The 25,927-nt window shown below is 34.7% G+C and overlaps 1 protein-coding gene and 1 non-coding gene across 3 annotated transcripts in view; one reads left to right on the top strand and one right to left on the bottom strand.

Annotated features, from left to right (window-relative positions):
* The first annotated feature begins 235 nt into the window (after positions 1–235).
* The window catches only part of Lepr (leptin receptor), a 71,107-nt gene continuing 45,415 nt past the window's right edge, over positions 236–25,927 (top strand). For both annotated transcript variants that reach the window (XM_076862320.2, XM_076862321.1), the window contains exons 1-3: positions 236–275; positions 8,492–8,821; positions 10,861–10,984. In XM_076862320.2, the coding sequence (XP_076718435.1) occupies positions 236–275; positions 8,492–8,821; positions 10,861–10,984 (494 nt within the window). The remainder of the gene's footprint in view (positions 276–8,491; positions 8,822–10,860; positions 10,985–25,927) is intronic.
* On the bottom strand, positions 17,655–17,760 carry LOC143405407 (U6 spliceosomal RNA). Its single transcript, XR_013092104.1, has one exon. It is a non-coding gene; the product is annotated as a U6 spliceosomal RNA (small nuclear RNA).

Here is a 25,927-nt window from a genome sequence, read left to right as displayed (position 1 = left end):
CTGTGTTAAAATATAAGCTGCATAACTATGTAGGATAATATGTGCATAGCAATAAATCTATAACTTTCAGTTCAGAGTGGAAGACTTCTCTGATAGTGATCCAGATTATTACAGAGGGTTAATTTTAAATACTTATTTATAATTTTTTTCCTTTTATATTTTCTACAGACACCTGGTATATGTGTTGTTTTTGTTTCAGATTTGCTGATTTTCAGGTACATGTCTCTGAAGTAAGATGACTCGTCAAAAACTCTTTGTGATTTTGTTACATTGGGGTAAGTTATTTGCTGTTTTAATGTACTTACATAAAGTGAAGATTGTGCTTTCTGAGATGTTATTTGTTTCATTGACTAACAGAATTTCCTTTTTCCAATCAGGAATTCTTATTTATGCTCATAATTAACTATAAACCCAAAACCCTTTTTAATCTCCTGAAAACAACTTGATACTTTACTTGTCCAGAATTCTAGTGCATGCGCGCGCATGTGCGCGCGCACACACACACACACACACACACACCCCTACCTTATAGTCGCAAAACTAGAATTGGTCTTTATATTTTGATCTGCATGTTTCTTTTTCCACTTAACAAGTTTTAAATTTATCAGGACAATTTTTCTCATCGGGTTTTACCACTGTACTTATTAATTTAATGGTTACATGACAGTGCATTGCATGAATGTATTTTAAATTATTTATTTAAGCAATTCTGGATTGATAGACTTTTTTTAAACAAATAATGCTGTATTGCAAATCTTTATACATACATCTTTGAATGTTTGGAAGAATATTTCTGTGACTTAATTCTTAGACAGAATCATCTGTGTTGAACACTGTGTACGTTTTTAAATTTGATACTATGAAATCTCCACATAGGTTCATATCTTTTGCTGCTATCCCATTGAATTTCTGCCACAGATGCACATTATGTATCATTTTTCTACTTTTTGCCCTGACAGACAAGCAAAATATGTCATCTCATTTCAGTTTTATTTGCGTATTTATGAGGTTGAGTTTATTGACCATTTGTATATCTGATGTGTTCCTCTAGTTCATATCCTTTGACCATTTTGTTATTAGGTTGTATTGTTCCTAATTGAATTTAGAAATGTCTAAAATGTAGTAGACAGTTAGCTCTCTATTAGGACTCTCTAAGAGAAACAAAACCAGTGAATTGGATTTGTGTGCATGCATACCCATGTGTGTGTGTGAATATTTATATAAAGACATTTAGTATAAAGAATTGGGTCATGTATTATAAGACCAAAATGTGCCAAGATCTATAGTTGCCAGGTTGGAGACCCAGGCAAGGCAAGGGTGTTGTTCCAGTCCAAGTCCAAAGGCCCGGAAACCAGAAGAGCCAACAGTGTGAGTTCCAGTCCAAATGCCAGCAGACTTGAGACCCAGGAGGAGCCAACGTTTCAGTTCTGGTCCACAGGCAGGAAAAGATTGCGTCTCAGCTCAGAGCAGCCAGGCAAAAGGAGCTGTCTCTTAGTTAGCCTTTTTGTTTTATCCAGGTCTTTGGATGAGGACCATTCACTCAGCCTGCCAATTTAAATGTTAATCTTACCCAGAAACATTCTCACAGACATACCCAGAATGATGTTTGACAAAATATCTGATCATCCCTGGGCCTAGTCAAGCTAAAACACAACATGAACCATCATAAGCTTTAACAGTTTGTCATGTTTGCAAATATTTCCTTACTGCCCAGTATTTGCTTTGTAATTCTTTTCTTTTACAGTACAGAAAATTTATGTTATGCTAACACATACTTTAAATAAGCTAAAGTGACACTTAACTTTTAATTTTACTTAGCAAATATAGCAATTTTAAATTATAAAATATACTAGATAATAGTCAAAAATTAAATTTTCTATGTTAAGGAATAGTTTAATTGGTAATAATAGTCACATGTTATGTGACTGTGACACAAAATGATGGGTTTGTTTTCAAACAGAAGAGTGATCGTGTTGTAAATGCTATTCTGTATTATAACTGGAAAGAAATGACAAGTGTGAACGTAAAGGGTTACCAAGGAATGGTAACAAATACCACCAGAAGAATGCTTTAAGAAATTAAATGCTTTTCTTCCTATGTATTGCAGGATTGTCCTCCAGAGAAAGCTTCACATGATCTTTTATTGCCTTAGCTTTCGACCTTTTGTTTGAAATAAGTCACATGTTGCTGATAACTTCTAATTTTAGACAGGAAAACTAAGCTAATTTTTTTTCTCATTTAATTTTTTCTTTTTTCAAATTTATTTATATTTCTAAATTGGCATATGAAATTATATGCATTTATCATGTACAAGATGACTTTTGAAGTCTTTATGCTTTTTGCAGTGGTTTAATCTAGCTAATTATAGCAAAGCCATTACTTCACATATTTATTGTTTTTGTGGTAAGAACATTTAACATCTACTGTCCCAATATTTTTCAAGAAATATGTTATCATTTTTTTCTTTTTTCTAAAATGTGTTATTTTTAGTTACACATGACAATAGAATGTATTTTGACTTACCATACATACATGAAATATAACTTCCCATTTTTGTGGTTGTACATCATATGGAGTTACATTGATCACATATTCATATATGAACATAGGAAAGTTATATCTGATTCAATCTACTGTCTTTTCCATTCCCACCCACCTTCCCCTTACTCCACTCTCTTCAATCTGATTACCACCCCCCATACACACTCTGCTCCACCACCACCTATTGTGAATCAGCATCTACATATCAGAATATTTGGCCTTTGGTTTTTTTGGATTGGCTTATTTCACTTAGCATGATAGTCTCCAGTTCCATCCATTTACCAGCAAATGCCATAATTTCATTCTTATTTATGGCAGCCTTTAAATTTTTATCCTTATTCTGTATGTTAGACATTTTCATAATAATATGCCTTGGTGAGAGGAAAGTGACCTGCTCCATTCCGCCATCTTGAAACCTTCCCCAATATATCATCATTAACTGTAGCCATTGTGCTACATGTTAGCTCTTTGAACTTATTCTTCCCAACTATAAATATGTATTATTCTTTGACATTTCATTTTGTCATTCCTGCCTCTTATAACTACCATTCTTCTCTCTACTTCTATGAGATCAGCTATTTTAAATTCCATATGTAAGTGAGGTCATGTAGTTAGTATTTTTCTTTCTGTGATTGGCTTATTTCACTTAACATAATGTCCTCTAGATTTATCTATGTTGTTGCAAATTTCAGTGTTTCCTTATTTTTTTTTTTATGGCTGAATAGTGTTCTGTTGCTCTGGGGTGGATGTGGTTTGAGTGTCTATCAGAGGTCTATTGTAATTGGATCCTTAGTTCCCAGGGAGGTGATATGAAGAAGTGCTGTAGAACCTTTAAGAGGAGGGCCTACTGAAAAATCCTTACATCACTGAGGCATGTGAGACCTCAAGTTCTTTTGAAAAGGTTATTGTAAAAGAAGCAAGAGTGACCATGTCCAGCTTCCCCTTGCTTCTGATTGGAGATATAATCACTTGATTGCCCTCCCTATTGGACTTCTCCCATTTATGTCCATACCCTGAAGTGATATGACTGAAGGCAGCCATTGCTAAGCCTACACTATGTCATTTGGATAGATAGCCTCCAAAATGAGCTAAATGAACTTGTTTGCTTATAAAGTTAGCCTGTGTCAGGTTAATATTTTCAGAATGTATATATACCATACTTTCTTTGTAATAAATATGGGAATACAGATATCTCTTTAATGCTGATTTCGTTTCATTTTTTCCCATATTTTTTAATTGGTGCATTATATTTGTACACATTTATGGGAATTGTTGTTATATATACTCATTTTATTTCTTTTAGATACATGCCCAGTACTGAACCAAATGGTAGTTCTATTTTCCATTTTTGTTTTTGAGGAATCTCTGTACTGTTTTCCATAATGGCCATACTAATTAACATTCCATCCACCACTGTACAAGGGTTCTCTTTTCTTCACAATTTTGCCAGCATTTGTTACCCTTTGTCTTTTGGATAATAATCATCCTAGCAGGAATAGGTGATGTGTCATCATGATTTTGATTTGCATTTCCTTGATTTGTGATATTGAGCATTTTTTTCATATACCTGTTGACCATTTGTACATCTTCTTTTGAAAAATGTTATTTATGTCATTTTCCCATCTTTAAATCAGGTTATTTGTGGAGCTTTTTTTCCTCAGAGGTTTTTGAGTTCTCTGTATATTTTGGATGTAAACCCCCTTATTTGATATATAGTATACAGATATTTCATCCCTTTTTGCAGGTAGTATCATCACTTTGTTGATTGTTTCCTTTGCAGTACAGATGCTTCTTAGTTTGAAATAATCCTGGTTTTCTATTTTTTGCTTTTTTTTGTCTGTAATTTGGGATTTTATCTAAAACATTGGTGTCTGTACAAATGTCTTGAAGTGTTGGCCCTAGTTGTTTTTTTCCTAGTAGTTTCATATCTGATGTTTGGTCTTTGATCCATTTGGGTTGATTTTTTTTGTTATGGTTAGAAACAGAGGTCCATCTTTCTATTATTTTTCCATAAGAATGTCTAGTTTTCCCAGCACCATTTATTGAAGAGACTGTCATTTCTCCAATGACTGTTTTTGACTTATAAATTCTCCCTTTGTTGAGGATCACTTGGCTGTAGAAACATGGATTTATTTTTGGGTTTTCTGTTCTGTTCTTTTGGTCTGTGTATCTGTTTTTATTCTAGCACTATGATGTTTTTTAAAAAAATTTTTAGTTGTGGATGGACCTTTATTTTATTCATTTATTTATATGTGGTGCTGAGAATTGAATCTAATGCCTCACACATGTAAAGAAAGTGCTCTATCACTGAGCCACAACCCCAGCCCCTGTTTTGGTTACTATAACTTGGTAGTATGTTTTGAGGTGAGGTATTGTGATACCTCCAATTTTGTTCCTTTTGATCTAGATTTCTTTGGCTATTTGGGGTTTTTGGGGGTTACATATGAATTGTATTTTCTATTTCTGTTAAGAAAGTCATTTGTATTTTGATACGCATTGAATTGAATTTGTAGACTACTTTGGGTAGGATGGAAATTTTAACATCATTAATTCCTTTAATCCATGAACATGGGATATTTTTCCATTTATTTGTGTCTTCAATTTCTTTAATCAATATTTTATGGTTTTCAGTATAGGAATCTTTCATATATTGTAGTTATTATAAATGAGATTGTTTTTTAAAGATTTCTTTTTCATATAGTTTGCTACTATTGTATAGAACTTCTACTGGGTTTTGCTTTTTTTTCTGCAATTTAATGAATTTGTTTATTCTAACAGAAATTCTGGTTATCTGGAAGGTCATCTGGTCTGGTCCCTAAGCCTATGATTGCTGCAGCTGTGGAAGCACTATAGGATGTCTTAAGCCCATGACTTGTGCAGCACACAGTGCCAACTGAGAATTTCTTGACTACCCAGGTTGGCACATCACTGGGATACACCCAAATCCCTCTGGTTGCCATGGCTATCACAGTACTTTATACACCCGAAGTCCTGTCCATTGAGGCTTCCTTGCTTCTGAGGTTTGTCTCAAACCTAAGTCTTTTGTAATATAGGTCAGCAAACTTCTGATTCAGAGATCAGATTGATCAACCTTCTGACTCCAAAATCAGAGATCATTGCAAGGGCTGTGGGGTCCAATCTTGCATTTGGTGGGGCGGTCAGGAGACTCACTTTTTAGGTACTAGTAGTGTTTAGGAGCCATGGGTGTCTGGGTATTTTCATGCATGGATAGTTGTTTTAATTGATGTTTCTTTAGGGGATGATCAGTGGAGAGTTCTCATCTGTCTTCTTGCTCCACCTTCTCCAATAACTGGTAACTTTTCAACAAATGGTATTTACTTGCTTCTCATCATATTCTGATTTTTAAAAATCTGAATAATCTAATTTTGTTTAGGTTGCAAAGTTTTGAAATTAAAGTCAGGCTATCTTTAACTGAACTTATTTTATCTGGCAACTGTTACCTTTGTGTCAACTAGTTCTGAGCATAACTTTTGCTGCTCCAATGTAAAGGTGCTCTTGTAAGCTTCCTTACAAGTCCACCTTGTACATCCTATTGTTTCTCATTGCAGTCATCAGTATCCTTCAAGAAAATACTCAGAACAGCTCCACTATTACAGATTTCCAAAAACCTATGTTACTGGGACTGTCAAAGAGAAATAATTATCATTTATATTCTTCATCTAATTTTATTATATATTTAAAAGAACTATTAATTATTCTTTATATTTTTTTCTAATTTTTATTAGACTCATATTTTATGCTGGCTTTTGAAAGATTTGTTTTAGCTTCACAAATCAGAAGATATCCTAAGTTATTATTACTGGACAGCATTTTTGGAGAAAAATGCTGGATATCTTGCTTTTCAGAATTCATTCTGAGGGAAAGAAATATTTGCAAAGAAAGATTGTAAACAAAATAGTCTCATCTTTTAATTAAAGCAATTCAATTGCTGCTATGTTTATGAATTTAATTTGTTTGTTATTTCAATATTTGAGGCTTTGAGATTAATTTCAGTTCAGTTCACTGAATTTTCCATGTGCAATTATAAAACAAAATGCTTTAATTAGTAGTATAACATATTCATGTGTTTTTAAAAAACATAACAAAGAAACCCCACAAAACAAATATTATTTTTTTTTAAAATAAAAATATTCTGATTTCATAGAGATCTTCTGTTTTCAGAAACAGAAGGTTGTTAGAAAAGTTGAAGTTCAGAGAAATCCAGTTATACTGAACATTTTCTTTTGGTGATGTTAATGATACCTAATTGTCATCAGTGTGGGGATGGTAACATTACTCAAATTAATCATTTTTGACTTAATTTTTGCATCAATACATATTTATATTACTTTATATTTAGAGAAAGTTTTAGAAATCAAACTAGCAAGTCAATACCTATATATTATATTTGAGTATTTTACACATTTTGCTTTTGTTTTTTAAAAAATTTGTGAACTAAATTTAAAGATTTCTTTGGTCTTGCATTTTTAATAGATTTTATTCTTAAAATCAGTTTTAGGCTCATAGCAAAATTGTGAGGAAGACACAGAGATTTTCTGTCTACTTGCTGCCTCCACACATTTGTAACCATCCCCATTATCAACATCCCTCCCCTGAATGGTAACATTTGCTAACTGATAAACTTTGGTGCTTCATCACCACCCAAAGTCTGCAGTTTGCATTAGGGTTCATTCTTGTACGTTCTGTGACTTTTGCCAAGTCTAATGACATTTGCCCACTGTTACAGTGTCATGCAGAGTAGTTTGACCCCTGTTCGTCCTCTGTGTTGTTTATTCATCCCTCTTTCTCTCAACTCCTGGAAACCACTGATCTTTTTAATATCTTCATAGTTCTGCCTTTTCCAGAATGGCACATAGTTAAGAATCAAATGACATGTCTCCTTTTTCAGATGAGCTTCTTTTGCATTTAATTTTCCTCCATGTCTTTTCATTGCTTGATAGCTCATTTCTTTTTAGAACTGATTAATATTTATTTGTCTGAATGTACTGCAATTTATTTATCCATTCACCTACTGCAGAACACCTTTGTTGCTTCTATTTTCTTATATTTTTGCATTTATCATAATTCTTCAAATTCCACTGAAAGCCATACAAAATTCTCAGAATTTTTCATTCTGCATTAGTGTATATACATGGCAACAAACTTTTTGGAATATTTGGACAATTTGTAAAACAAATGAACAAAACCCTCCCCCAGAATTGTAGATTTAATAATTATTTTATTTTCAAACAATTACTTATTTAAAGATTAATTTTTGAATATTTCTTGGTACAAGGTTATATAAATGTTCTTAATCTTTATATTTAGAAAGTGATAATTAAATTAGCAGTTGAAATTTTCTGGAAGAAATATGTTGCTGTGTATCACTTCTTGGAGAGTACTAATTAGGGCATGCATGACTTATGTGATATCTTATATCTGAGGATCCTGGTCATAGTTTGTCCAACTATCCTCATGTCAGGGCAAACTGTTTTCAAAAGCGCTCAGTAAAAGCAGCGTTAATGTTTTGATTTTACTCTTCAATAAATGCTAGAAGAATGCTTTCATTTTTGTTTATATAATTTCACATCCAGATACTTCTTATTTCTGCCAGATGTTAGAATGATTTTATTATAGAAAAGAAAAAATAATATATTGAGTGTTAATGTCCATTTATTGAATTATAAATATGTTAGATTAACAAGGAAAAATGATGTGTGAACTTTCCAAAAAAAGCTGACAGAGTGTGGGAGTTGCTTGAATAAATAAGTGAACAATCTTGAGTTTAACACATCATAATATGGAAGCTCAGAGCTGGTCATTAGATATGACTGAGCACTTTGAAAGTTGAATAGTTATTACTGGGTGCTACATGGTTTCAGATACTTTCAGCTTATATTTTAGTCAGAATGATGACTTACATTCTATGTATCTTGTTAATGTCCTACAGAATTTCTTTGTGTGGTAACTGCATTTAACTCGGCATATCCAATTACTCCCTGGAAATTTAAATTGTCTTGTATGCCAGCAAATGCAACTGGTGATGACTTCCTTTTGCCTGCCGGAACCTCAAAGAATGCTTCACGTTTGGATGGACACTATGAGGCAGTTGTTGAAGCTAAATTTAATTCAAGTGTTGCCTACATTTCTAACTTATCCCAAACAAAGTTCCACTGTTGTTTTTGGAGTGAACAAGAAAAGAACTGCTCTGTATCTGAGGACGGCACCGATGGGAGGACATTTGCTTCAGCAGTAAATTCCTTAGTTTTTCAACATCTAGGTAAGTATTTTAATTTTCCAGACATTAACTGTTAGGTTTTAACTGTATCAAACAGAGTATTTTAATTCTCTAAAACCTGTATGAAATAGATGTCTTAGGATATTGTTCTTAACATATATTATTGATTTTGTTATTAATAAAATTAGGATTCACCATATGACCGAGCTAATATATATGCCCCAAATTATTTTATATCCCATGAAAATGCAATAAGCGAACTCTTTTTACCTTTAAGAACATTCCTTGTAGTCTTCTAAATTTGCTTTGAAACAGAAAAATCATTGTATTTTTGTTAATTAGATAAAATATCAATTTATTAACGACAATGTTGAATGAGTTAAGTTTTAAATAGTTTAAAAATTCCAATGATTTGTTCAGGCAAGGCATCTTTCTAAAACCATATACATTTTAAATTAAGGGGTTTGTTGTTTTAAGTATAATGCATAATAAATATAGGTAGTCTAGTTAATAATTCTGCCTCTGAAAATATAAACAATAAAACTATTTACAGGTCTTCTGGAAAAGCTATATAGACTAGAGTTAATTGATTTAACCTTATGAAGAGACTTTATAAAAATATAAGTGTAAAGCATAACACTTCCATGTGGGCCTCTCAGGATATTCCAATTGATACTCTTGCCATTTTGGTGCATGCATGGGCATGGATGTCTTTTATAAGGTCTTACACTTTGGAGGATCTCGGGTACATTTTGTCCAGCTGTTCTAAAGTCAGGGTAAACACCTTGCCAAAAAAAAAAAAAAAAAAGTCTTCAGTAAAAAGTCATCTTTACATTTTGGTTTTATTCTTTGTTTTGGGGGGCTAACCTGTACATTGTGGGATGCTAAGCAACAGCTCTGGACTTTACCCATTAGATGCCAGTAGCATTCCCTCCCCAACTGGAATGAAAAAAAGTCTCTAGGAATTGCCAGATATACCCTGAAGTACAAAATTAACCCTTGTTCATCATCACTGATAGACATGATGATGTGGAGAAACACTCCAGTATGTTGAAATCAGTTTAGGAATAATGATGGAACATAAATATGAAATAAATCAGATTTTAAAAATAAGGTAATAGCAATAACTCACTGTGTCCCCAATTCCATTCATAGCTATTAACTTCATTTTAAATGAGGTACTTTTAAAAATGTGTAAGGAAACTTAGCCAATTTAGTAATTATTAAATATGCCAAGAATTAAGTGAAGAAGTCAGGTCCCAGTGATGAGTCTTGAAATGATAAAAATATTTATGATTATTATTTTAATTTTATATTACATATGAAGGCTGATAACTAGCTACTTTTAAGTGAGTTTAAATTTTTATAACTAAAATTGCTAAGTGAAGTAGTGATTCTTGAGGATTTCAGTTTATTCTTCTAAGTAGGCTGCTGCTTTCATAGGGGCAACAGTGTTTCAAGGTCCCTAGTAGCTAGAAATCCTGGTTTGGGAAAATGTGTTAGTGTTGTCTTAAGTTAGTTATGATTTCCAACATTTGCTATTCCTGCCTTATAAATTATGCATAGTTTATCTTCATCACATCAGGTGTGTGTGTGTTTTAATGTAGTGGAAATGTACTTTTATTAGTTGTATTTGGGGCCTATGATATTGTAATAAACAAAAATTTAAGGCATGGGTCATAGCTCAGATATGAGTCACTGTGCCTTTATTTGCTAAAACAGCCATGTAAATATCCCTCTAGATTTGCTTATTCACTGATATCTGTTGTTCTTTTTTCTCCTGAAAAGTGAGAAAGAACTGAATTTTGAGGTCTTTTGTCTGACTTAAGTGATTTGTTATTAAAAACAAGTTTGAGAAGAAATCATTGAATTTAATTCTCTTACATAACAAAGAAGGAAACTGAGGGTCACAGGTACTACATCACTTGGGCAAGCCTACCAGTAGTTAGAGCTTAGTCTTTTTCTCTCAGAACAGGCAATGGAAGTTGCTTCAGAACATAAGTAAATTCAATTTAGCTCTTCTCTTTCACTGAGTTGTTCAGAATGTTTTTCAGACTTAATGCAGTTTATTTTTAATTCAGGTGCAAACTGGAACATACAGTGCTGGATGAAAGGGGACTTGAATCTATTCATCTGTTACATGGAGCCATTATTAAAGAATTCTTTCAAGAATTATGACCTTAAGGTCCATCTTTTTTATTTTCTGTAAGTAACAAATAATTAATTTGGCCATTTCTGCAGAGTTTTTTTTTTCCTGAAATGCAAGAGTTTCTGTCTACAAAAGTATATTATGAAACCTCTCCCATCCCTACATTTCCTTTAATAGCAAACCATTTATAGAGGGTTCTTTGCATATATGTTTCTTTTTATGTACAACACTCTTCTCCATTAGATTTCCTTTTTGCTCCTCCTGTTGATTAAGGTAGCAAGACATTACAGATATGAATAGGCATATAGTCTGAAAGAAAAGTGAACTCAGTTCAGGGATCCTAGATATTTAAGTGGAAAAGGGAAAAACTTATTTTGTATTTCTTCCTCAGGTAAATTTTTTCTATATGTGATATTTTTGGTTAATTTAAAAATACAAATACTTGATATTTATTTGTGTTAGGCAGAGAACCAAAAAAGTGGTTTGAAATAGCCATATATTTATAATTCTATCAGGTAATATATTCAAGTTTTCTTATATGCTCCAATAATAATATGAACTCTTAATTTTAACTCTAATTTTTTTTTCTCATTCATTCTTTTATTTGGTACTTAAAGAGAAACTTGACTCCTTTAGTACTATAGTTACTGAGACATAACATGGGGTGATATGCTAAAACCTATCCATATGAAGACAAATGGAAACACAAAGTAGAGTTCTGGTTATCAGGTGCCTGGAGGAGGGGATGTAGGGAGTCATTGCTTGATGGATTCTGAGTTTTAGTTTGAGAAGATGAAAAGAGTTCTGGAGTCATATGGTGGTGAAAGTTGCAAAACAGCATGAATGTATTTGATGTTGCTGAATTTGACACTAAAAGTAGTTACAGTGGCAAATTTTGTGTTATATATATTTTACCACAATAAAATGTTTTTGAAAAGAAAATTAAAAATATAAAGATGAATAGTTATTACTCTGTCCTTGAGGTGGTTGTAGGCTAGTGCTTGGGACAGACGTGTATAAAGTTTTAGTTTCAGTGGTTACTTAGACATACTTGGTGGGTACATGCCGCTTTGGAAGTCCTTGACTCTTGAGAGGCATTCAGTCCAAATGGTAAGAAAAGAGAGGAGGGAGGGAAGGTTGCTTAAGGAAGGATATGGCTGAGTTGAATTTTTAACTGTAAATAAGAACTAACAGGAACATGTGTGGGCAGTGTAGCATTTTGCAGAGATCAGCATCATGTGAATACTTTATGAAAATGTAAGTTAGATAGCTCCACCCCAGAACTAGTAAATCCACATTCTGGAGATGGGCCTCACTAATCCTTATTTTACCAAGCTCTTTAGATGATTCTTTAGAACTCAACTTTGAGAATCCCTGGTATAGAAGTTGATATGACATATTACTTGGTCATACCACTTAGTAAAGTACACACATAGCACTTACTATGCTGAGCAGTAGTTCTACCTGTAGAAATTAACTCAATGGAAATATTTACATAAATGCTTAAAATTATTTGTTGAATGAATAAAAAAACTTCTATTTTTCTTTCTAATTTATCCTACAGAAATGTTTTAATTAGCCAAAAATTATTAATAAAGTAATAATTTCAAGAGAAGTTGAGTGACCAATGCTCAAATATAGCAGAAAGATATAATAAAGTCAGACTTATATCAATGGACTTGACAATGTAGAAGTAATGGGTACTGTAATAGAGGTTTTGTTTTGTTGTGTTTAGGTACCAGGGATTGAACTCAGGGGCACTTGGTTACTGAGCCACATCCCCAGCCCTATTTTGTATTTTATTTAGAGACAGGGTCTCACTCACTGAGTTGCTTAGTGCCTTGCTTTTTGACTGAGGCTGGCTTTGAACTCACTATCCTCCTGCCTCAGCTTTCCGAGCTGCTGGGATTACAGGTATGCACCACTGTGCCCAGTTTGGTTTAGAGGTTTAATGACTGGGCTATGAGAGCCTTAATCTAATCAATTCCTCAGGCTCTTGATGAGAGGAGGGGCTTTGAGAGCTGAAACTTATATACTCAAGGAGGTGATGTGGGATGTCTGTGGAGGAGGTGTCTCTGAGGGGGCATACAATGGCATGTTCTGAGAATGTGGAAAAACTCCTGGTTACAGGAACCACTTGCTGCTGCCTAGGTGGGAAACCTTTGCTGGGCGATACTTTTCAATAATGGGAAGCAAAACAGGAAGGACCAGGTTCTTTGTTCCTCCACTAGCCTTCTCTTCCACTAGCACCCCTATAGGTAGTTTTTTTTTTTTTTAAATTTAATAAAAACCTAGGTGGTAGAATATTGCGGTTTGCAGAGTTCTAGCCCCAGCCTGGCAAAACAAGGTGGCTTTGAAGCTGAGAGGCAGCATCCCATTGCCAGCACAGTCCACCCCTTTGGCTCCTTAGCCTGCACTCTCCAGTCTGTATATTTTTGAGTTTTTCTACAACTTTCCTATACTTCATGCTTTCACTTAGTAAGATGCATCTACACTTTAAACAAAAGGAGGCATTCTTATCCTCTCTCTCAAGTGAGATAATGGTGTGCCCCAGTCGTCATTGTATACATTTTCCTTTTCCTTCCTTCCTTCTTTTTTTTTGGTGGTACTGGGAATTGAACCCAGGGGTAGTCTGCCCTTGAGCTATATCTCCTCCTGCCTCAGCCTCCCGAGTTATTAGAATTATAGGCATGCCATTTCTGGGCAATATTAATTGCTTCTCATACTCAGTCACAATCCTACCTGAATGAATACTCTAGAAGCTAAATTTTAAAGTTAACACTATCAAGAATTCTTATATAAAATTACAAGGAGGAGATTGTGAAAAAAATTAGTGAATATAATATATACACATGCATAGCGAAGCATACTATAGATAGATATCCAAGGTGAATAGCTGTCTTAATCCATTTCCTACTGCTGCAGCAGAATACCACAGACTGTGTAATTAGTAAAGGAAACTTCTTTCTCTCAGTTGGGAAGGTGGGAAATCCAAAATCAAGGGGCTGCAAGTAGTAGAAGCAGATCACATAATGAGAGAGTAAGAGGCAAGAGAGTGTGCAGGCTCAATTCTATAACAAAGCCATTCCTGTGATAATGGCCTTAATTCATTCATGACCTAATTACCTCTTAAAAGACCCAGGTCTCAATAGCATCACAGTGGCAATAAATTTCAATATGAGTTTTGGAGGGACTTTGAAATCATAGCAATAGTTAAAGGATAGGAAAGCATGAGCTTGTTTCTAGCCTGTAGAAAATGACCCAGTGAGGAAAGAAAATTGAAAGATATGGTAGAAGGAGACCAACTGAAGACATTTATAGAGAGTGAATAATTGAAAGGCAACAACCAGAGAAAGACCACAAATGTGATTGGTCTTAAAATGAAGGAGGCTGTTTTGGTTAGCTGTCCATCTCAGAGAAAGAATACCTGAGATAATAAATTGGTAAGAAGGAAACATTTATTTTGGTTGACAGTTTCTGAATTTTACTTCCTAGTTACTTGGCTTTGTTGCCTTTGGCCTGTGGTGAGGCAGAGCATCATGATGGGGGTTCATGGGGGAGCAAAGCTGTTCATCTCATGGCAGCTGGGAAAAGAAAGATGGAGAAGGAGGGAGGGGAAGGGGTCAGCGTCTCAATATCCCCTTTGAAGGCATGCCCCCAGTGGTCTAACTTCCTTCCATAAGGCCCCTTTTTCTAAAGGGGCCACCACCTCCCAACAGTGCCACAGGCTGGTAACCAAGCCTTAGACACATGGCCTTTGAGAAACATTTAAGATCTAAACTGTAACAGGTTCATTTCAGCTAGTTAAGTATTGAGAGAAGAAAGCAAGCACTGTGGTAGATGAAGACACATTTTAGATTTGGGGCAGAAATTTTCCTGCTTTATTGAGCAAATAAGTTTGAGTTCAGAGAAAAGCATTCCTTTGCAAAATGGTACATTCCTACAGTGAGTCTAATGCTTTGGATGGTGACCAAATACTGGTGCCTAAGCTAGAGAATTTCAAATCTTACCAGCAGGCTTAGAGCAGTGTGCTCAGTTTTAAAGTTACATGAACATGTGTGAGGATTTATATATAAATATATATATATATATATATATATATATATATATATATATATATATATATATATTGCAGAGCATTAAAAGTTTGAGTAGTAACTTAGCTATACCTGAGAATTTTAACTTTAATCAGGTCAACTAAACATTTGTTTATGTAAATGACAGAACCAAGAAAAATGAGAAAATTGTGATAACTTAATGAGTTCTTAAAACTCACTTATTTGACAAATCCAAGATTTTCTTTTTGCCTGGTTTTATTTGAGAATCAATTTTCTAAAATTATTATAATCATTTATATTTCTGGTAATTGGAGAAACAGTCTCTCATTTTTTTTGTGCCAAATTATAGCTCTCTGTGATTTGGTTAGTATGTATGTCCATTGTGTCAATGATCACCTGCTACTTCTGCCTTGACTTCTGTTTCTATGTGCTTCTTTAGGCACTATAGCTCCAAATAATTTAAGTAAACCTCCTCAGATGAAAATGAAGAATTGGTCAATATAACAAATGAGATCTCTATAGAAGGGAAAATCCATCATGGTGGTTTCTGCTGAAGTTTTTAATCTCTCCTTTTGTGGACATCAGGGAATTCATGAGAGAAATCTTTTTAAGGCTTCTATGCGTAAAAAAAATATATTGTTTTAAGAAACTACAAACCTAATGTTTATAAGGGATTTTAAATCCCATATATTCGTGTGCTAAGGGAAAGCATTGTTTGAGCTCAGATATTAATGTTTGTCAGAGAATCTGGAGAGGCGCCCTAGAAATGGGATATTTTTGAAAACTGCTTCAGACGTTTTATCTGAGACCTAGGAAGGAAATCGTCTTTTTCCTTCATAAGGTCTTTGCTGTGTCTACCAGACACTGAGCTGAGTGTGGGGAACACTGTTCAACACTATAGGATCCACCCTGGCTCTCATGGAGTTAATAGGGTTCTAAAAACAAGACATAAGAGCCAAGTTTAAAAATACTGTGATGTATTAATTTTAGGGACTTGTAGAAACATACCCAGGAACATCCAGCCCACTTCAGGGTGGGAAGAGGAGAATGAGCCAGAGAGAGGAGAGCATTCTCAAAGTCCCAGAGTCACATATGGCATGTTTGAGGACTGGAAATGTTGAATGTGCTTGGGCTGGTAATGAAGAGAGGTCAAGGCAAAGGAATACGTCAGGGCAGATCATGAGGATCCCTGCGGGTCATGTCCATGAGTCTGGACTTTTGTAATTACTAATATCTAGTTTGCTTTGTCTCATCACAGTTACTGTCAGCATTCTTAGTGATTTCAGCAGCCAGGTGGATGATCTCCCAGTTCCTTGAATGCTTTTGGTATTATATTTTTGCCTCACCTAGTTCACTCATTCTCTGGACTTTGTCATTACTGGTGATCTTGCTTTTTCTGTAGTCTCAGTTTTGAGAGCCCACTCTTAGACTGCTTTCCCCTCAACCCTCACGTTAGTCATTCCCTCTGTTACTTAACTCCAGGGATAATTCCCCATGGTTCTTGGCTTGACCCTCTGGGTACTTATTTCTGGCCTGAGCCACCCATTTGGAAGGTAGCACATATCTGTCCCTGACAGTTTTCTCAGCCTACCCGTTGTCAGTGCAATTTTAGGGGAACCCTGTGGCTTTTTTCCATTTTGTATAGTCTCTGTCTATAAGTCTTTATGTTAAGGGCATTTCTACTAATTTAATTCTCTCATAGAATCACATAGACCTCCTGTGAAATATACTCCACTTGGTTTGGGGGATTATCCCCTGAAGATAAGCCCTTTTCTTTTTAATCTTTGCTCAGAAGCAATTTCTTACTGTTAGGCCATGTGCCATTGGGAAAGACTGTGCACTTAAAATTATCATGTCCTTTTGTTAACAGCCTTTTCTTCAGTGCTTATATCTCCTCTTTCAGCAAGAAGAGACTCTGAGGTCTGCTTGCTTGGAAACTCCTGTAAAGCCCCATCAGGAGTTGTATTCTGTGCTTTCCACATAAACATGATGGAGGTGGTATCACTAAGTTCTGCCACTATTTAAGAAAGATCTCCTTTCTTCCAGTTTCTATAACATGTTTCTCATATCCTTTTTGCCCTCACTGGCAGTATCCTTAAAGTCTAGATCCATTTTAAAAAAAATTTTGCCATTTCTTTTCTTCCACCTTTTAATTAGTGCATTATAGTTGTACATAATGGTGGGACACATTGCTATATATCTGAATATGCCCAAAATATAACAATATAATTTGGCCAATATCATTCCCCAGAAGTTCCACTTGAAGTCTAGATTCCTACTAACAGCCTGTTCAAGGCACCTTACACTTTTCTTGCTATGTTTCCTCAAATCCTTCTTGTCTCTGTGTGTTGTCTGGTTCCAAAGCCACTCCTATATTTTAAGTATTTAGTATCCCATCCCCTTGTTCCAATATATGCACAAATTATCTGTTAGAACTGCCTTTTCCAGTTCTATGAAGAATGCCATTGGTATTTTGATGGGGATTGCATTGAATCTGTATAACATGGTAGTATGTCCATTTTGATAGTATTAATTCTACCTATTCATGAACATGGGAGGTATCTTTCTGTTTTTTTTTTTCAGTATTCTATAGTTTTCATTGAAGAGCTCCTTCACATCCTTTGTTACATTAATTCCCAAGTATTTTATTTTTTATTTTGTTTTCTTTTAAAAGTTGGAATCCTTCATGAATTTTGCGTGTCATCCTTGTGCAGGGGCCATGCTAATCTTCTCTGTATCATTCCAATTTTAGTACTGTGCTGCCAAAGTGTGCACTTATTTTTTTTGTTTTGTTTTGTTTTTTTGAGGTTATTGTGAATGGAATAGTTTTCCTAATTTCTTTTCAGCAGATTCATTATTGGAGTATAGGAAAGTGATTGATTTATGAATGTTGATCTTATATCCTGCTACGTTACCAAATTTGTTTGTCAGCTGTAGAAGTCTTCTGTTGGAGTTTTTGGGTCCTCTAAATATAGAATCATGTCATCAGTAAACAGATAAATTGCCCTCTTCTTTCCCTTTTCATATCCCTTTAATTTTCTTTTCTTGTCTGACTGTTCTGGCTAGAGTTTCGAGGACTCTATTGAATAGAAGAGGTAAGAATGGGCATCCTTGTCTTGTTCTTGTTTTTAGAGGAAATGCTTTCCATTTTTCTCTCTTCAGTACAATATTGGCCTTATACACAATGGAGTATTACTCAGTAATAAATGAGAGTGAAATTATGGCATTTGCCGGTAAATGATGGAACTGGAGATGATCATGCTAAATGAATTTAGTCACCAGACTCATTAAGTCAAAGGTTGAATGTTTTCTCTGATATGTGGAGGCTAGTTCAAAATAAGGGGTAAGGGGAAGGGAAGGAAGGATGGGTTCCCTCAAAATAGAAGAAAGGTCAGTAGACTAGATGAAGGGGATTGAGGGAAAAGGAAAAGGGATGGGATAAGGGAAGTACAGTGCAATGAGTCTGACCTAACTCTTCTCTGTACATATATGAATATACCACAGTGAATCACACCATCATGTGTATCCATAAGACACTAACTAAAAACAAATAGACAAAAACCTAAAATAAACAAACAAAACCTAAAAATAAATAGTATGGATTTTTATTTTATGGACGATAATCTTTTACTGTCATTATTTAGTTACTCAGATTGACTCATATTTGGCCTGTGGAAGCCTATTTAAGCTGATTTTTGTGTTCTTTCATTTTGTGTCCCTTTATTTAATTTTTTTTTGAACTTTCCTATTTTCTATCATTACAGGACATTCCAGGTTGATCTTATATTTTTCCTGATATAGCATAAGAATCAGCCATTTCTCCAGGGAACCTATAGTCTTATTGGAAAAGGTATCTTCAAACTAGTATCTGGAGGCTGGTGCTCATTGTTAGTGAGTTGACATTGTTTCTAGTCCTTTCATAAAGGACATAAAGCTACTCATATGTATGTGCGTGTACAATATACAACACAAGTTAGAACCACAGGGCCCATTTCTTTTTCTCTCTCTCTCTCTCTATCTCTTAACTCCTTCTCTGGCAGTGAGAAACCTGGCTTCCCTTTTCCACAGTACACAGTTGTGTATTACTTATTTGCTTAGCCCTAGAGTACACATAAGGTACTTTCGGAATGTCTAACCCATACCACTGTGAAAAAAAAAACATACCAAACAGAGTAGGATATTGTTTACACTCATTTTGACTTTGCTAAGGCTAAAGGTTACATGATCAAAATATTTTGTTCCAAAGTTAATCAGGATGGGTCTTCCCCCTCCCTTCTGTGTGGTTATGTGATTAACTTGACAGATTGATGGGTTCATTTGTTTCTGTTTGCATTCCTCTTTTTTTTTTTTAATTCTCCTCCTCTCATCCTTGTTGATATTCTGTTTGCTCAGTTGTATCTTAGTTGGAGGAGTATCTTGTGTTTTACAAAATGCTTCATAAATGCTTATGTCCTTGAAAAAGGACATATCTAGTTAGTCCTCACCTTTGCCCAATTCAGTAGGTCTGGGGTGAAGCTTGATTGTTTGCATTTATGAAAAACAGAATCCTTAGTCCCAAACTTACTGAATTCCTCAAGAAAGGTCTAGGAATTTAGTTTAACAAGAGCTTCAAGTGATTTTAATGATGAGATTAGTTTGAGACACTAACTTGGTCTGTAAATTCCTTGGGATAAGCATGGTAAATTGGTTAACATTTTGATAGATTTTCCAGTGTGAGAATAAAAATAAGTGACTTGATTAAATGATTTATGAAGCTAATACTAAGTATTCTAATCTCTCTTCACTGTTTTTTGTCTATTATGTTTTGCTATCAGTTTATGTAACAATCAATAACGTGGGTGGCACACCTTTGCTGTTATTTCTGTCATAACCTAGTGTAGATTACTATTTGGGGAAGTTTTAACATATTCATAGAGAAATTTGGGGGAAAGAAAAAAATTGGATCAAGGGTCAGAGGACAGAGGGTACTTTCTATAACTGTGTATGAATACCTAAACTCTTATGTCTGTAACTTTTGAGTAGAAAAATTTCTCAAAAGGAAAATTTGCAGAGAAGCCATTTTTTAAAAATATTTATTTTTTAGGTGTAGATGGACACAACACAATGCCTTTATTTTTATGTGGTGCTGAGGATGGAACCCGGGTCCTGACCGCACTAGGCGAGTGCTCTATTGCTGAGCCACAATCCCAGCCCTGAGAAGCCAAATTTAACATTCATTTGACAAATGTTTTATACCATTTTCACTTTCAATTAAAGTTTATTCATATATGTCAAGGGGTGAAACAAACAGTGGCACTTACGTGTGTGTGTGTGTGTGTGTGTGTGTGTGTGTTGGCAAGGCATAAAAGACTTTGTTGCATACAAAACTTTCAAAAATTCTTAAGATTTAGTTCTTTTAATTCAGGTATATCTCTATTTTATAAAATGGATGATTCTTTTATTCTTATATGTTTAAAAATCACCAAAAATTTTAGATTTTTGTTTAATATCCATGAAGACTTAAAAGTCATTTGGAAAGTAAATGTTCTTAATTCTTTTGTTGACTTGGACTGGTTCCAGGTCTTCTTACACAGACTTGGAAGAACTCTCATGTATATGAGAAATATGTAGTGTTTTTCCTTACAGAACAAGTAATGTGAGCATATAATTCTGTAATATTCTGACTTATAGAAACATTAACATAATTCAGATTACAGTTATTCTTTAGCTGTAGAACTAATGTCTTATTGACCCTAAATAAAAAGAGCAGTGAGTGAGAGTTGTCTTGCAGTCATAAGGCATGTAATGAGTGTAACGAAATGACACCAAACGTGGAGGCATAAGTATTTAGTTGAGTTCCAGTTCTGTGCTCTCTCTGGGCTGTTTCCTAACCTATAAAGCAGACACAGTTACCTTACTGTAGGACCGATAAGGCTGGACACCCGAGGAATTTTCAGGAAGCAGGTTTATTGGCTGCAGCAGTTCAGAGGGGTTAGTACCTAAAAATCTCTGGACCCTGGGTCTAGAACTTCTTTCAGATTTATACTCAGCGGGGTAGTTACTTGACAGTGGGTAGCGACAGAAGTTACTCTTTGTTATATGTTTTAGGTCAGACAGAGGATCCACAAGTTTTTACCAAGGAAAACAGTAACTTTTTTTATAGCAAGCTCTCTTGAGAGTCTATCTTACCTTTTGTTTGCAAACCTGGCATTTATAAGAAAGAGGAAGCTTCAGACACATTGAACTCTTGCAGAAATCCTGTTGACCCTATAAAATCTTGCTGACAAGAAGCTGAATTATGATGGGTGGTCCCTGGAGAAGCTTAATTATGGTGGGTCTTTTGCGGCCTACTTCAATCTGACAAGGTAGTTTGGAAATTTGGATTAAATAATGTTCCTAGAAGTGTCTCATGTCAATTGTCATAATGAAATTATACAGTATATTGAACAAATTTCTCTATTTTTGTGTCCTTTGTTCATCAAGAATTCCTTTGGAGGGCGTAGAAAATGTTTTGGGACTAATTATGGGGTGAGCAAAAAATAAATTGTTTTTAATTGGGTACCAGGGATTGAACTAAGGGGCACTTGGCCACTGAGCCACATCCCCAATCCTATTTTGTGTTTTATCTAGAGACCCGGTCTCACTGAGTTTCTTAGTGCCTTGCTTTTGCTGAGGCTGCCTTTGAACTCACAGTCCTCCTGCCTCAGCCTCCCAAGCTGATGGATTACAGGAGTGAGCCACCTTAACTGGCTAAATTTTTTCTTAAAGGAACAGATAGTGAGTATTTTTGACTTTGTATACCATAATGTCTGTTACAAGTATTTAACTCTGCCCTTGTATACACACAGCCATTGTTACTCTGTAAATGAATTAGCTTGACTACATTTATAGATGCTGAAATTTGAGCTTCATGTCATTTCTACATATCACAACAGATCCTTTTTTTTTTCTTTTTTAACTTTTGAAAATGTAGGAAACCATTCTTAAGGCTGTACAAAAAAAAAAAAAAAAACAAGAATGAAAACAAAAACAAAAACAGGCAGAAGGATGGATTTGGCTTGTGGGGCTAAAATTTGCTGACTCCTACCTTAGAACATATAGAAATTAGATTTAGATTAAATTCTTATGATTTCATAATGAAGTTTTCAGTTGCAGTGATTTGGGAAATTTCTGAAAGGAGCTGCTGCTTTTTTAAAAAACAAATTATGAATTTCTGTAATGAATGTACTTATAGTATGGATACTACATATAGTCACTATTAAGGGTATATCCTGTCATGCATGAATTTTGCATATATTATAATTGCTACCCTAGCTCAATGATAGATTGCTTGCCTAGCATGTGCAAGACACTGGGTTCGATCCTCAGCACCCCATATCAATCAATCAATCAATCAATCACTGCCAAAATGAGAAATAAATAAATAGAAAACACAATAGCGTTGGAGAAACTATAGAGTAATCTGATAGTCAGCTATTGTTTTTTTTTATAAAAATCTACTGTATTTAGAAAAGGATGACATTGGGGAAACCAGTAAGATGATATGATTCTAACTTTTTGTCTTATAAAAGAAAAAAATATGACTAGAATTTTCTAATCTTTAAAAATATTAGTGGAAAATATGTGTCTTATTTTGTGTTCAGTTCTGGTTTTGTCTTAAGATCTAGTAGTTCTCTAGTTAGAATGGCAGTCATCAAGAATACAAATACTAACTGCTGATGAGGATGTTGTACACTGATACACTGTTGGTGGGACTGTAAATAAGTACAATCACTTTGGAATGCATTAGGGAGATTTCTGAAAAGACTAGGAGTGGAACCACCATAAGGCCAAGCCATCTCACTCCTCTGTATATATCCAAAAGATCTAGTCAGTACATTGTAATGATACAGTCATTTCAATGTTTATACAGCACAATTCACAATAGTCACGTTAAGGAATCAGCCTAGGTGTCCCTTGTTTTAGATGAACGGAAAAGGAAAATATCAGCTATAAAAAAAGAAACAGGTATGTCATTTGCTGGTAAATGGATGGAACTGGAGAACACCATCCTAAGTGAAATAAGCCAGATTCAGAAAGTCAAGGGTCAAGTGTTTTCTCTCATATGTGGAAGCTAGAGAGAAATAGGGAATTTTTTAAAAAGGGGTTCTCATGAAAATAGAAGGGGATCTGTAGAGGGAGAGAAAGGGGATTGAGGGAGAAGGAGGAGTGAGGGGAAAGGGGAATAACTGTGGAATGAAATTGACCAAACTGCTATGTGCATGTATGAATATATCATGATGAATTTCACAATTCCATATCTATAATGTACCAGTCAAAAAAAAAATAAAAGAAGGAAGATCAATAGCATAAAGGAAGGGATGGGGGAAGGAGAAGAGGAGGGAAGCAGGGGGGTACTACTAGGGATTGAAATGGAGCAAATTATGTTATATGTATTTTTGAATATGTCATAGTGAACTCCACAATTATGAATAATTATATTGCATGAATAAATAAATATATAGGGGAATTTTTTGTCAAAGAAGAACATACCTTGCAGACATGTTTCTGATTTAAAATACCACAATTTATTCAATTTGTTTATACCTTTTTGTTAAAACTTGTAATATTTGAAAAACATGTAGAAGACTTTTTTTAAAAAATTGAATTAACTGGCTTTATTTATAACCCAATCAACAAATGGGCCAAGGACCTGAACAGACACTTCTCAGAGGAGGACATACAATCAATCAACAAGTACATGAAAAAATGCTCACCATCTCTAGCAATCAGAGAAATGCAAATCAAAACCACCCTAAGATACCATCTCACTCCAGTAAGATTGGCAGCCATTAGGAAGTCAAACAACAATAAGTGTTGGCGAGGATGTGGGGAAAAGGGTACACTTGTACACTGCTGGTGGGACTGCAAATTGGTGAGGCCAATTTGGAAAGCAGTATGGAGATTCCTGGGAAAGCTGGGAATGGATCCACCATTTGACCCAGCTATTGCCCTTCTCGGACTATTCCCTGAGGATCTTAAAAGAGTGTACTATAGGGATACTGCCAAATCAATGATTATAGTGGCACAATTCACAATAGCTAGACTGTGGAACCAACCTAGATGCCCTTCAGTAGATGAATGGATAAAAAAAATGTGGCATCTATACACAATGGAGTATTATGCAGCACTAAAAAATGACAAAATCATAGAATTTGCAGGGAAATGGATGGCATTAGAGCAGATTATGCTAAGCAAAGCTAGCCAATCCTTAAAAAACAAATGCCAAATGTCTTCTTTGATATAAAGAGAGCAACTAAGAACAGAACAGGAAGGAAGAGCATGAGGAAAAGAATAACATTAAACAAAGACAAGAGGGGGGAGAGAAAGGGAGAGAGAAGGGAAAGCATATGGAAAAGGTAGGAGACCTTCAGTGTTACACAAAATTATAAGAGGTTGTGAGGGGAAAGGAGGAGGGAAAAAAGGGAGAGAATTAAACAACAGCAGAGGAGGTAGAGAGGAAAGATGGGAGAGGAGGGGGAGGGGAGGGGGGATAGTAGGGGATAGGAATGGTAGCAGAACACAACAGTCACTAATATGCCATTATGTAAAAATGTGAGTGTGTAACCGATGTGATTCTGCAATTTGTATTTGGTGTAAAAATGGGAGTTCATAACCCAATCGAGTCAAATGTATGAAAGATGATATATCATGAGCTCTGTAATGTATTGAACAATCAATAAAAAAAAGTGCAAATAAAATTGAAAACACTAAGTCATGCTGATTCAAAACAATATTTCATGGGTGTGTAGCAATTAAAAAAAATTTAAGGGGCTGGGGTTGTGGCTCAGTGGTAGAGCGCTAGCCTAGCATATGCAAGGCCCTGGGTTCAATCTTTGGCACCACATAAAAATAAATAAATAAAATAAAAGTATTGTGTCCAACTACAACTAAAAAATAAATATTTAAAAAAATTTTTAAATACTTAAGTAGTTATTTTCCGATTGTTACAACTACCTTGTAAAGCTTGATGGTGCATTTTTCTTTTTTATACTGATTAAGAAAACTGAGGTTCACAATGTTAAGGTACTTGTCTGTGATCTTATGGTCAATAAGCAAACAGAAATACTTGGTTTTAGATTTCAGTGTTAATTTAGTGTGCTTTCTAATTTAGTCTATATCCTTTTTACTCTAACCAGTAGACTTCCTTGCACATCAAAACTCTGTAAATATTGTTTTCTAATTGATTTTTAAGTAATAGATTATTAATAATTTTCATCTCAGAAAACTTGAAAATCTGTCATCATTGAAAACAGTACTAGTGGGATGTGTGTAAGATTAGGGTTCATTTCTTCATGCTTTATTTACATCTGAATGCTCATCTCTGTTAGTTAAAACTATTTCTAAAGCAACTCTTTTCTAGCTGAATTTTTAATTTCTACATTTATCATTGATAGTTCTTTCCTTCCAATGTTTCTGAAGGCAGTGATCACCCCTGAAAATCAACTTTCTCCCTATCTGTGAGCTCCTGAAAAAGCAGAGTGGTTTGAATGTAAGGCAGTAGATATTTAAGGATGGAATGGGGTCACTCAGGTGAAATGGGGAATCTGAGGCACTGTTACTCCCATGAATACTCCCACTCCTAAATCATCTCATTTACGCCAAGGCTTAAACTCCCTAAGGGACGAGTCGTATTAAAACAAAATCTAATAAATGAGAAAGAATAACTTCTGTCTGTTGCATGCTGTTATTCATTATCCTCTGAATTAAGTGATCTTATTCAACTAATTACATTTTTTAAGGCTAACCTACTAATTTGAATATTTATAATGACAAAATATTGCTTACAAAGATTTTCCTTCTTTCCATTTTTGTAAATGGCTTTACTGGTATATTATTGATATTTATAAATAATACATAAAGATTACATTTAATAAGTTTGATAGATGAAACCACTCATAAAACCATCACTGTAATAAAGAA

Source organism: Callospermophilus lateralis, chromosome 7 (genome assembly GCF_048772815.1).
Source record: "Callospermophilus lateralis isolate mCalLat2 chromosome 7, mCalLat2.hap1, whole genome shotgun sequence".
NCBI classification, from domain to species: Eukaryota; Metazoa; Chordata; class Mammalia; order Rodentia; family Sciuridae; genus Callospermophilus; species Callospermophilus lateralis.
The sequence above is the reverse complement of the archived record's forward strand: the minus strand, read 5'-3'. Positions and strand labels throughout refer to the sequence as shown.